This window comes from Molossus molossus, unplaced genomic scaffold (assembly GCF_014108415.1).
Source record: "Molossus molossus isolate mMolMol1 unplaced genomic scaffold, mMolMol1.p scaffold_m16_p_11, whole genome shotgun sequence".
Lineage (NCBI taxonomy): Eukaryota > Metazoa > Chordata > Mammalia > Chiroptera > Molossidae > Molossus > Molossus molossus.
This window is the reverse complement of record NW_023425346.1, coordinates 90499919-90512860: the sequence shown is the minus strand read 5'-3', so window position 1 is coordinate 90512860 and position 12942 is coordinate 90499919. Positions and strand designations below refer to the sequence as shown.

The 12942-nt window shown below is 54.1% G+C and overlaps 1 protein-coding gene across 5 annotated transcripts in view; it reads left to right on the top strand.

The window, feature by feature from the left end:
* TNS1 (tensin 1) overlaps positions 1–12942 on the top strand; it is a 106853-nt gene that overhangs the window by 22425 nt on the left and 71486 nt on the right. For all 5 annotated transcript variants that reach the window (XM_036254746.1, XM_036254745.1, XM_036254744.1 and 2 more), the window contains 10 exons: positions 840–890; positions 1978–2100; positions 2517–2581; positions 4093–4176; positions 7992–8104; positions 8706–8766; positions 9022–9097; positions 9684–9813; positions 11313–11378; positions 12473–12589. In XM_036254746.1, the coding sequence (XP_036110639.1) occupies positions 840–890; positions 1978–2100; positions 2517–2581; positions 4093–4176; positions 7992–8104; positions 8706–8766; positions 9022–9097; positions 9684–9813; positions 11313–11378; positions 12473–12589 (886 nt within the window). The remainder of the gene's footprint in view (positions 1–839; positions 891–1977; positions 2101–2516; positions 2582–4092; positions 4177–7991; positions 8105–8705; positions 8767–9021; positions 9098–9683; positions 9814–11312; positions 11379–12472; positions 12590–12942) is intronic.

Genomic DNA, 12942 nt, shown 5'->3' with positions numbered 1-12942 from the left:
AGGCCCAATTTCCAAATAAGGCCACATTCAGAAGTTCCGGATGGATGTGAGTTTTTGTGGGACACTATTCATCCCACTACAGACACCCATCCATCCGCCGTGTCGGCATTGTTAAGAGCCTGGCCTTAAACATCGGAAAGTCTTGGGTTTGAATGTAGGCTCTGCTCTTACTAAGTAGCTGATCTCGGCCACTTAGCCTCACCTAACCTTAAGTTCCCCATCTGTAAAATGGGTCTAACAATACTGACATTGTTGTTGAGAGAATGAAGCCAGCTGGCAGGTGTAATGGTCTTAGCATGGGATGATAGGCTGTGGATACTCGAGTGGCAGCTGTTGTTAACATAATAAAGTGTGTTCCATCGTGGGTTTCCAGTGGACTGCAGCCATCTAAGTCCTTCCTGCCTTCGGAGTCCAGGAGGTCATGGGTCTCTGTGCTCTGCCCCCTCCCTCCCTCCCTGTCTTCCAGACCGTGGGGTCCTCATTTTCTTGGGGTGAGGTTCTAAAGCCCACCTGTGGAATGGAAACCACAGAAGGCCAAATACTTAACAGCACTACCAGCTTCCATTCAGTCTGGGGAGGTGCCCCTGTGGGTGGGACACGGGGCCCGAGACCGGCTCTGATCCCCCTCACCCGTAGCTCTGGACGTCGGCTCACTGAGGGGAACGGCTGAGTGTCTGTGCCTCTCTCTGTCCCCCCTCATCCTGAGCACCTGTAGCCGAGTTCCTGATGGTCAGTGGGTGTCCGATGGGACCCGTGTTTGGCAGGTGTGGGCAGAATCCCCAGCAGGGCCGAGAGCAGCGCGTGCGCCTTTCACAGTCTCTTCCTTTTCTTCCTTCCAGCTTTTCAACCTCTCTGAGCGGAGACCGGACATCACGAAGCTCCACGCCAAGGTGAGTCCATGTCGAGTGGGCGGCTTCTACCCTCCGGGGCGAGGCAGCCACAGGCAGCCTCCCTCTCCCCACGCCCCACCTTGGAGTCTTGGGGAAGGTGCTGGGACAGTTTGCAAAGCCTGTTGCAGGGCCGCCTTCTTCTGGAAAACGGGCAGGAATCTATTCATGGTTTCCATAGTATAAACCACAGAACGCGAAGCTCGATACAGTGGTTTCCATCCAAGTCTGCCTCCCTGGGGAGCCCGTGGGCTCTCGGGGTGGGGCTGGGCCGAGATTCTCAGTTTCATGGAGAGGTATTTGGAATGGGAACTGCTGGGAATGGCCGGCGTGGATCTTCCCGCCAGCAGCTTTCACTTGCTTACCTGGCGGGCCGTGTGCCGGGTTCTGGTGCCTGGCACTGTGTGACCCCGGGGTGGCGACACACTTCCCTGGGCCTCAGTGTGCACCTCTGAACGTAGGTGGAATGGATTAGGTGTCCTCTCCGGACCCCTCCAAGCAGAAGTTCTCGTCTGTTGTGAAGTTCTTTGAGTTTGGAGAAGTTTGGAGGAGCCTGGACACCGCTGTTTAGATCTGCCCTCTGTCCCCTTCAGCTTTCTGGGCTGGCCTGGAAATCAGTGGTGTGTGGCCAGGGCCTAGAAGACAGTCACAAACAGTCGGAGCCCCTTGCTCTGCCCTCTTTTGTCCTGAGCCGGGCCTCGGCTTATCTGTGGGAGTAGAGCGTGGGGGCCGTGCTGGAGGCCCCATTGTATTCTGAGGTCAGAGTCACGTGGAAGGGACCTTGGGGTCATCGTCTCCAAGCCTTTGTTTTACACACACGGGAGAAACTGAGGCTAGGAGAAGGGCCATGACTGGCCAGAGCCCCCCAGTGAGCCAGCGTCAGAGCTGAGACTCAGGCACAGGGTCCCTGGTCCGGGCCACTGTCCTTTGCCTCCACACCCCCCATCTCCCAGCTGGGCTGATGAGCAGGACGGGAACCAAGGCCCAGCTGCTGGTGGCCTCCCTGGTACTAGCTTGTGAGGTGCTGCTGCCCCCACTGCCCTGGTTGACCCTCCGGGCTTCTGCCACTCACTCCTGGCCTGGGCCGCAGGTACTGGAATTTGGCTGGCCTGACCTCCACACCCCAGCCCTGGAGAAGATCTGCAGCGTCTGCAAGGCTATGGACACTTGGCTCAACGCAGACCCTCACAATGTCGTCGTTCTGCACAACAAGGTCAGCGTGGGCTGCAGGGTGTGTGCGTGTGAGTGTGTGTGTGTCTGCGTGTGCGCATGCCCATGCATGAATATATCCTTGGATGAGGGTATATGCTTGCCTGTATCATTGTATTGTGTGAGTGTGTAAGTCTGTGTGTATTCTCCTTTCTAGGGTGATGGACCCTGTTCTGGGGGCACCCAAAGAAGGGTGGAGTACCAGCTTGTGGGGCCCTCCAGTGCAGTGGGCCATCAGCTGTTTCTTCTCTTTGAGGCCCAGCCCCGCCCCCTCCCTCTCCTACGCCCCCTCCCTCCGGCTGTTTTCCAAAGCCACGCCCTCCTCTCCAGCCCCTGCACCTTTCCTCAGGGCTTCGGAGGAGCCCTGGAACAGTAGGCCGGCTTGAGCAGTGAAGGCTTTTGTGTTTGGGGCTCTTTCAGGGAAACCGAGGCAGGATAGGAGTTGTCATCGCCGCTTACATGCACTACAGCAACATTTCGGCCAGGTAAGAGGGTCCCAGAGCCTCCCATTCTCTGAATATTGACAGCGGAAAACCCCCCCAACCCACCCATAACCTCTCCGTTCTTTGGGGCAGGAGGATAAAGGCGGAGGGGGTGAGAGGTGCTTAGCCTGAGGAAGGAAGGTGCCTGTGCACATCTCAGGGGCTGAGCCTGTGAACAGAGGGCAGGAGAGAGGAGAGTCCATCCCTCCGTCTCAGGCCCGCCGGAGCCAGCCTTGCGAGGCAGGCCCATCCGTGGATACCCACCTAGCCAGATTCTTGGGGCCACTTTTTCTTGCCGAACTGCCTTCTGTTTCCCTGGTGAGCAGGGAGGGTGTCAGAAAAAAAAAAAAAGCTGGATCAGATCTGGTCCAGCAGAACCATCTCGACGTTATCTCATCCACCCCTGTCCCTGGCCAGCAGGGCCCTTTCCCACTTAGGTGTTTTAAAGCAAGACCAGTAAACAAGCAGTGTTCGGCTTTGACTTCGTTTTGCAGAGAGGCAGAGGAGTCCATCCATCCATCTGCTAATTCACGGGACTGGCCGTGCACAGCCGTGGCCTGTTGTGGGTGCTGGGGTACAGGGGATATAGCCGTGGGCAAAGCCAGGGCACTGTCCTCAGGGACGTTCAATAGCAAGTATGTCAGGAACAGCAGGTGATGCTGCTCGGTGGAAGGGTGGAGACCAGAGCATGGCCGCGGCAGAAGAGGCCTCTGGAGGAGGTGATATTTGAGCAGAGACCTGAATTAGGGGAGGAGGGCGGGATGGGCTGAGGCACAGAAAGTCTGAGAGGGAACTTTGTGGGCAGAGAGAAGAGGAAGGACCAAGGCCTGCGGTGGGAATGCAGTCCGAGGCGCGTTCTGAGCTGAGTGAATGAGGGGATGAGGAGCAGGAAGTGAAGCTGGAAGGGGCAGAGCCTGGGAGCCTTGATAAGGACTTTGGGTTTTATTCTAAGAGTGATGGGAAGTTGTTGGGAGGGTCAAGAAGGGGTGAGCTACGTGATCTGTCTCTACATTTTAAAGTGATTGCTCTGAACACTCTGAGGACGGTGGCATGTGCGGCGGAGGGCTTGCCAGTAGGATGGCAATTTTACAACTTTAAGAAATCCACCTGAGCCTACTCTCCTCAGTGGTGAGCACTTGCTGTGCACCTACTGTGTGCCTGCACGTGCCAAGCTCTGCAGAGATGCTAGCCGGCTTGATCGCCATAACAGACTCTGAGGAAGGCACCTATCACTCTCATTGGACATGAAATAAAGTCAGGTTCAGAAAGATGGAATAACCTGCCCCCAGGTGCAGGGGTAGTAATTGCTGGTGGACTAGAGATGGGCTCCCGGGCTGCCTGGCTCCAGAGCCCCGGTACAGCGCACAGGATGGAGAGGTTCTGGGTGCTCTTTTCCTGGAGGCATCTCAGCACAGGGGGGCTGGAGGACTCTGCAGGTCTGGGGAGGGGTGAGGAGCCTGAAGGGGCTCTTGGATTTGGATGTTGGCTCCACTGACCACCCGTCTTTCCCCCAGCGCTGATCAGGCACTGGACCGGTTTGCAATGAAGCGGTTCTATGAGGATAAGATTGTACCCATTGGCCAGCCATCCCAGAGAAGGTGGGTCTCACAGCCCAGAACGTGTGTGTGCGCACGCGCATGTTGTACATGGGGACTCACCTCACGTACCCACGGGGCATGGAACTGTGTGCCTACTGAACATGCATGCTCAGGGCCAGCCTGGAGGGGTCTGAGCTCAGGGACGCGGGTGAGCCTATGAGCAGCTGTTTCTGCACACGGATGGGCAGGGCAGTGGGCTCCTGAGGCTGGCGCTGGAGAGCATCCGGCGCATCAGTGGGGCACACATTGGTCGGGTAGAAGAAGGCAGACTGTATGAGAAAGCAGTGCCATTATTGGCCCTGGAAGCGGGATTGTTTCAGGGTTTGGATGAGTCTACAGGAGGCCGAGGTCCCTGCTGCCTGCTCTGGGAGGTCGCACGTGCTCTCAGTAAGTCTCCGTTTACTGGGAGGGCTTGAAGAACTTTATCGAGGGCACTCAACCACGTGGTCTCACTGGAGTCCACAGCAGCCCAGGCAGGAAGCAGGGCAGGGACTGACTCAATCATTTATTTGGCAAGTTATAGGCAGTCTGCTACGTTCCCAGCGCTAGAGATAGCGAGTCGAATAGGACAGAGTCCTTTGCTCCTAGTGAGCTGATATTCTGTTGAGAAGGGTGGACGTGACACAAATAAATACACAAACGGGACAATTTCAGAGAGAGGAAAGAAAGGGGACAGCGATCTGCAGAGACGAGAGCTGACAGGAGGGGGATGGGGCTATTTGAATGACCATGGTCAGGGAGTACCTGTCAGAGGAAGTGGGCTCGAGTCCAAAGCTGGATAATGGTGAGCTACCACTTGGTGACCCAGGGCATCCCCGTTTTCCAGGAGAGAAGCCCGAGCCCAGAGAGAAGGGCATGGCATGGCCAGGGTCCACAGGGAGCAGTGGCAGAGCCAGGGTGTACTCAGGGGCCTGCCCCTGGCTGTGCCATCCACCCTCCTGAGGGCGACCCCTGGATTCAGCTCTGGATAACATCTGTTCAGTGATGTCTGACCCATGGGGAGGCACAGGTGGTGTCAGGACCAGGTGGGCCTTGGGAGGCTGCGGGTGAATGGGAGCCAGGTAGGTGGACACCCAGACCCAGAGTGGAGAACTGGAGAGTTGGACTTGGGCCCAGGTCCCTGTGGGCTTATCACACCTGTCTGATGTGCCACCTTGGGCTGCCCACTGCGGCTGCGGTGCTGAATCTCTTCCGGCGAGGTCTCTTGGGGCCTACCTTCTGGTGGATGGCACCACGGGAATTAGCCAGCATGGTCATTTCAGATAGTGAGAAGTTCTTCGAAGGGGTAAACCGAAACAGAGCACGATGGGCGGCAGAGTAATGGGAGTGGGCATGAGGGCTGTTCCAAAGGGACCGACCTTTCTGAGAAGGTGACGTGTGAGGTGAAGTCTGAGGAGGGAGAAGGACTCATCGGAGTGCAGGTCTGGGCTAGAGGGTCTAGGCAGAGGGGCAGCAGGTGCACAGGCCGGGAGATCACAGTGTCCCATGGTTTTTCTGGCCCTTCAGAACACTTGGCAAGCAGGACCCGTCTCTGCACGTCCTGGGGCTCCCCAGGCTCTCCATGCTGGGGTGTCCCCAACTCACATCACTTTTACCTTGCTCGCCTTTCTAGAAGTGTGCTGACACCCCTGGGGCCTGTGTCCGCCCTTGTAGCAGGAAGCCCTAGCAGAAATGAGTGAGTCCTCAGGCACCGCAGTGTTTTGCAATTGGCAAAGCCAGCTGGTAGCCAGCCTCAGGTCAGCTGAATCAGAAAATCCTGGCTCGGCTGCCAGGCACAGCAGCTGTGGATCAATGAGTGTTCCCAGGGAGGAAGTCCCAGGGAGGGAAGAACTGTCACTCAAGTACCCACTCCTCAGTCCCTGTCTTGTCACAGATGGCTGGTGGCCTGGGTCATGAGTCTGGCCCTTGCCTCGAAGGCTAAGGGATACAAATAGAGGAGCATGGTGTTGTAGTGGCACAATGTGGCTTGGACAGAGCAGGCAGAGTAGTCACATCTCTGAAGCTGAAAACCTGGAGACTGGGATCCTTGTTACCTCTCAGGAATAGGATAATGCAGGGAATCCACAGTGCTCAGGGCGCGCGTGTGTGTGTGTGTGTGTGTGTGTGTGTGTGTTTAAATTATCTGTGTCTGCCTTGCAGCTCATATCTGCACCCACGTCTGCTTATGGGTGGGTAATTCTGTTTGTGTCTAAATGTGAAAGTGCAACTGTTGGGTTACCATGTGTTCGTTGCCACCTTCCCGCCTTCTTGTCAGTGTCACTGGTGAAGAATGAGGCCGTTGGAGGAGAAGAGGGCAGGGGGAAAGGGAGGGAGGTGCTTGGCCTGCAGCTCCCCCATTCATTGTCACCCCACCCCCGGACTCATTGTCCCCAGCACACAGACACATCCTGTTGGCACGATCAGAAGTTCTGATAGGAATCCGCCATTCCAGGTTTCCGGTTTGAGTAATGGGGCTGGGGGCTGGGCAGGGGCCTGAATAGGAGTTGGCGCTGCCCATCAGATTATCTTGCTTGGGTTGTCCAAGGTGGCCACACCCCGGCCCAGGGACAGAGGCCCACAGCCCTGGAGGTGGGCCAAGGAGTCAAGATAAAGGAGGGGACTATTATCATGGTCATGTGGGTTCTGGTCTCACCCACCTCAAAAGCTCATGTTGGCTCCCTTGGAGTCTCAGATGCATTCTGATTGGTTCAGCAGACCCAGCGTGGTATCCTCTGGCCAGTCAGAAAAGGAGGAAGTGCCAGTCAGTGGTAGAAGGATTGGCCTCTGTTCTGGCAGATGAATTGGAGTCAGACTTCCCTTCCCTCTCCATTCACTCTCAGCTTTGTGTGTTTTTGCTGTGTGTCTTTGGGAGGTTAATAACCCTTTCTGAACCTGTTTTTTTTCTTTCTGTTTAGAAGTGGGAATAGGTTAATCCTTTCATTCTTCCAACAAGATCTTTATTTAAAAAATTGGGAGAACCTGGCCGGTGTGGCTCAGTGGTTGAGCATCAACCCATACAATAAGAGGTTGCCAGTTTGATTCCTGATCAGGGCACATGCCCAGGTTGTGGGCCAAATCCCCTTTGGGGTGCATGCAGGAGGCAGCCAGTCAGTGGTCTCTCTCATTGATGTTTCTATCTCTCCCTCCCTCTCCCTTCCTCTCTCTCTAAAATCAATAAAGAAAAAAAAAAATTGGGAGATGTTGATCCTAGAGATAGAGGTACTTAGTAGAAGTTAGATATCTTATAACATCAAATGAAATGCTCTGGAGGGTCTTTCATACACTGTAGCATGATATAAAAAGTGAAAGACTAGAATTATGCTCTTGATATTTATTGGAGTGACATGTAGCTGGTGGGGCTGTGCAGAGCCGACCCAGGGCCCGTGGGTATAAATATCAGGTTTTGGCTAGGTATAAGGGTGTGAGAGCTATTTGATAGTGGGTCAGCCTGCCTTGTGTAGTAGTGAGCAGTTGGAAGGTACCTGTCAGGGATTTGTGGGAGGAATTTTGGTTCAGGAGTGGATTTGTGGGATGGGAGTGAAGTAGGAAAAAGATGCTTGTGTTGACCACCAGGGGGCGCTGGAGAACCCCAAGTGAGGGATTTGGCTTGACCTGGCTCCAGGTCTAGAAGTACCTGCCTGCTCTCCCTTCCTGGGGATCCAGGCAGCAAGGGAGGACTGTGCTGGGCAGAGACTCCAGCCACCTGGAGGCCTGGAGGCGGTGGCAGAGGGCTAGGTAGGGCAACTTAGGGCAGTGTCATGGTGGAAAAGAGAACATGGGATGGCTCTGCTCCAGTTCAGGCCTCCTTGGCTGAAGCGGCCCTGTCCCTGCTCTAGGTACGTGCATTACTTCAGCGGCCTGCTCTCTGGCACCATCAAAATGAACAACAAGCCCTTGTTTCTGCACCACGTGATCATGCATGGCATCCCCAACTTCGAGTCTAAAGGAGGTACTGGCCCCGGCCCTCTGGCTTCCAACCCCCTCCTGTCTTCTCTCTCCTTCTCTGAAGAGGCACCCATGGGTGGTAAAAATATAGGCTTGGATTGGAGTCTCAACTGCACCTCTTCCTGAGCTTTCTTTAACCCCAGTCTACTCATTTGCAAAATGGGTTTGATACTTGCAGTGCCTGCTGGCAGATGTTGGATGTGACAATGTTTTTGTAAACTTAAAATGTCTCTCCAGCCCGGCTGGTGTGGCTCAGTGGATTGACTGTCACCCTAGGTCCCCGTCCGATTTCCGGTCAGGGCATGTGCCCGGGTTGCAGGCTCGATCCCCAGTAGGGCGTGTGCAGGAGGCAGCTGATCAATGTTTCTCTCGCATTGATGTTTCCATCTTTCTCTCCCTTAAAAATAAATCAGTAAAAACATATAAAAAGTTTCCTTCAAATGAAAAGCTAGCATTTCTTCCCCTTTCTCTTTTCATTTCTCCTCCTCTTTTCCTCCTTCCCTTTCCTTTCCCCTTCTTTCCGTTCTCCCCCGTTTCTTTCACTCTTCCCTCTCCCTCCTCCCACTGTTCCTGTTTTTGTAGCTAACACCACCCTCCCCTTACAGGGTGTCGGCCATTTCTCCGGATCTACCAAGCCATGCAACCTGTTTACACATCGGGCATCTAGTAAGTATTCCATGGGAATGAGAGTCCCGGATGCTAGAACTCAGGCTGAGGACCAGGAGCAGTGGTGTGTGTGTGTGTGTGTGTGTAGCGGGGGGTGGGGGTGGCGGGGGCTTCCTTGACTCTCTTCCAGGAGGGGGCCGAGGGGTGAAGTCAGCAAGGTTCCCCAGCAGCCAGGTGGCAGAGGAGGGGCAGGGAGGAAATGCTCTGCCTGCCCCCAGCGGTCCCTCTCTCCCTCTGCCCGCTTCTCCCCCACAGCAATGTCCAAGGAGACAGCCAGACCAGCATCTGCATCACCATCGAGCCTGGGCTGCTCTTGAAGGGAGACATCTTGGTGAGCGCTGCCCTTCTGTCTCTAGCCCCTGTCCCTCATTTCTTTTTCTCTCTTCTTCTCCCTTCCGGCTCTCCTCCAGCCTCCCAGACAAGACCTCCCTCCTGGTGGGCCACCCGCCTTGGGCTCGCAGGCTCTCAGGGCTTTTGCAAGGCCTCTGACAGTCCTTGCTCATTCTTCAGCCTCGGAGTTGGACATCCTTTCCGCTGGGCTTACCTCTTGTTCTGTAACAGCTCCAGAAATATCTCCCCTAGGAGCTGTTACCTCCTGGCTTCTTGTTGGTGACAAGGACCCCCCGAATGCTAGTTTCAGCTGTTCCTTCATCAGTTTAAATCCACTCCTACTTTTTCCATTCCAATCTGTATGCAGGAAATTTTTTGAGAGTCAGTTTTATCCTCATGGGGTAAGACTCTCTGCTCTTCTAGAATTTTCCCCAGAGAGCTTTGCGATCCTGTTTGGTGTTGGTGGACTCTCCCTCACCAGTGCGGGGTGAGCACGGGGGCCCAGTCTTGGAGCTGATACGGCAGCTCCCTGGGACCTGATGTCCCACCCCCCAGCCCCTGAGGGTTCCGCGCTCTTTCTCGCCCAGCTGAAGTGCTATCACAAGAAGTTCCGGAGCCCAGCCCGAGACGTCATCTTCCGTGTGCAGTTCCACACCTGCGCCATCCACGATCTGGGGGTTGTCTTTGGGAAGGAGGACCTAGATGATGCCTTCAAAGGTGGGCACATTGAGTGGAGAGGTAGACCCAGCAAGGGATAATTCTATCCAGAGTAGAAGAGCCATTATTGGGGGGTGGGGGGGTGGAGGGCAGTAGTGAAAGGGCAACCATTTTCTGAGGGAAGAAGAGGTGGTCAGGGAGGTGTCTCCCTTTGTTTTTTTCTCTCTATCCTTTTGAGGTCTTATCTACATCACATTCAGGACTGGGACATATCCACACCATCTATCCATTCATCCACCCATCATCCATTCATGTGTCCTTCCATCTACCCACCTACCTACTCCCCCATCTAAACTTATCCATCTATCCATTCATCCGTCCAAATGCACCCACCCATCTACTTTCCTACCCCACTCATCCATCCATCCATCCATCTATTGATCTATCCATTCACCTACCCATACACTCACCCATTCATCCATCTACCCACCCATCCAAATCCATCCATCCATTCACCTGTCCATCCATCCATCCATCCATCCACCCACCCACCCACCCACCCACCAAGCATCACTTGTGTGTCTGTATGTGCCAGGCATGTGCTAGACTTTGGGGATACAGAGAGAAAGAGGTGAGTCCGTACCTCAGGGAGCTCAGGCGTCGGGGAGAGCGAGGCACACAAACACGACCCTGTGAAGTGATGCCCGCGGGGACGGAGACACGCACAGGCGGGATGGGTGCCCCCGGGAGCAGACACCATCCCTGATGTCACTTCATTGCTGTTTCCAGGTTGGGCTCAGGCAGAGAGCAGAGAGTGGGGCTGGGACTCGGGGGAGGAGGGCATGATCCCCAGTGTAGTCTGGCTCGTGCAGGAGGAGGATGTGTCCTCTGATGTGCTTCCCTGCGCTGGAGCCAGGAGAGCCAAAGCAGGAGGCACCGTTATAATTACAGAGCAGAATACATTGTATCAACATTAACAAGGAAAAATAAAGGAATAGTTGACGCAATAAAGGTTGAGTTGATGAGAGCTGGGAGAAAGGGAGGGGCACAGATTCTTCCTCTTACCTAGAGGGGGTCAGGACACCATAAAAAATGAACAGATTAAGAAATAGAGCCTTAGCTATAGTATTTAAAGTTTCAAAGGTAATTAGAATAAGTGATGATGATTATGATGATGATACCAGATTTTAGGAAAAGAGAGGTAGGAGTAGTATATGTGAGCCAAATTATTCATCTTCATAGTGGTGAATCAATGGGGATGATTTAAAACTGATGTATCTAGAAACAGTGGCGTAAAAATGGGCTATTATTTAAAGCCTTGGAGGTAACTGCTAGTAGAACAAGAAATACAAATGATTAGAAATGGTTTCCTTGGGTGAGTAGGACTGGGACTAGGGAGGGCAAGAAACTTAATTCCATATCTATTTCATACATGTATATTTCATATGCATATAAAAACAATATGTTATTGACATGTGTGTATTTTCTAGAAGAAAATCTTTTCTGGAGTCCTTTTTAGAAACTGAGTGCCCATTTTGTGTTTCCTTCTCCTTTTTCAGATGATCGATTTCCAGAATATGGCAAAGTGGAGTTTGTATTTTCTTATGGACCAGAGAAAATTCAAGGTATAAGTCAAGTCAGAATCCATTCATCATTCATTCCCTTCCCTCTATCCTGGCCATTTCCCACCCCTCCTTCGCCATTCTCTCTCACTGGTCTTCGCTCTAATTGTCAAGTTACCTGTGATGGAAAGGCAGGCCAACAGTAAAAGATCTGGGTATCATAGTGGACCCCCAGCTAAACGTGAACCAGTGATTTAATCTCTGGGTAATAAAAATAAAAAAGCAGACAGAGAGGCGCTGGGTTGGATAAACTGTTCTAGTCCCATTAGGTCATCATGCTATTATATTTAGAAGCCGAGAGCCATGGAGGATGAGGGAGTGGCTGAGGGGACACTCAGAGGTGCTGGATGAATGATAAGTATTTCTGAGAACCGAGGTGATTCAACCTGAAGATGAGAAGACCAATTTAATAATAGCTGTTAAGCCTTCAGACTGGTTATATGTGGAGCCCAGTTGTTCTCCATCTTATTTGAGGCCGGAATGGGAGAACGCGAAGTTAGGCTGCAGACGGGAGGACTGGACAGATGAAAGAGCGAACTGCCGGGTCAGGGAGGCTGCTCACCCAAAGTGTCCGACTTGCAGCTTGTGCTGTTTTCGTGCTGGGCTTTCTCTGGATGCGGAGGAGGGCTTCTGCCTCTCCCCTGATTTCTGCCCGGAGTGGAGAGCATCTCGAGTGGGGGGAGGGGAATGGCCTGGATGACCTTGTGTCCTCTCAATGACAAGGCTGTGATCCTGCTTTCGCACACTCCCCTGACTTCAGGAGCAGACTCCGGTCTCTCTGCACTGCCCTAGGACTCAGAAAAGAAAGAGGCAGAACTCAGCCAGAGGGTCCCCTAGTTTTCTCTTGGGAGAGGGGGGTCTTCATTCTTTAGTGCCCTGTCCTGATTTACCCCTGTGACCTGGTATGAGCCATTTTAGGAATGCGAGAAACCAGACCCCTGGGTTCTCCGTCCACCTGAAGCCACTGGTCGCGCCCTGCCAGGGTCAAGGAAACGATAAGTCCCTTAGGGAGCATCCTTGGGGGGTCTGGGCGGCCTCCTCGGTTTCCAGCTGCTGACCTCTCCTCCTCACTGTGCTCCGCCCTCCCGTCCTCTCAGGCATGGAGCACCTGGAGAACGGGCCCAGCGTGTCCGTGGACTACAACACCTCCGACCCCCTCATCCGCTGGGACTCCTATGACAATTTCAGCGGGCAGCGCGAAGACGGCATGGAGGGTAGGTGGGACCCGTGGCTTCCTGCCCCTCTCCAAACCGCACAGCCCCTCCCTGCACACAGCACAGGCCTCGGCTTTCTCGTGGGGCGTGACACCTTCCTGGGTTCAAAGGGAGGCAGAGGAGAGGCCATGTCGCCTCTGAGAGGTCACAGTTCAGTGGGAGAAGGTAAGGCGAACATGAATATGTTAGCTGATGAAGGCAGCGCTAAGAGAATGTGGCCAGACAGCCGCCCCGAGGGCACGCCATTGGTGCCCAGTGAGTCCCGCGGATGGCGGGTGCTCTGGGCTTGGCAGGGCTATTCTTGTCAGCTAGACTGGCCCGGGAGGGCTCCTCAGAGGAGGTACCTTGAGTGG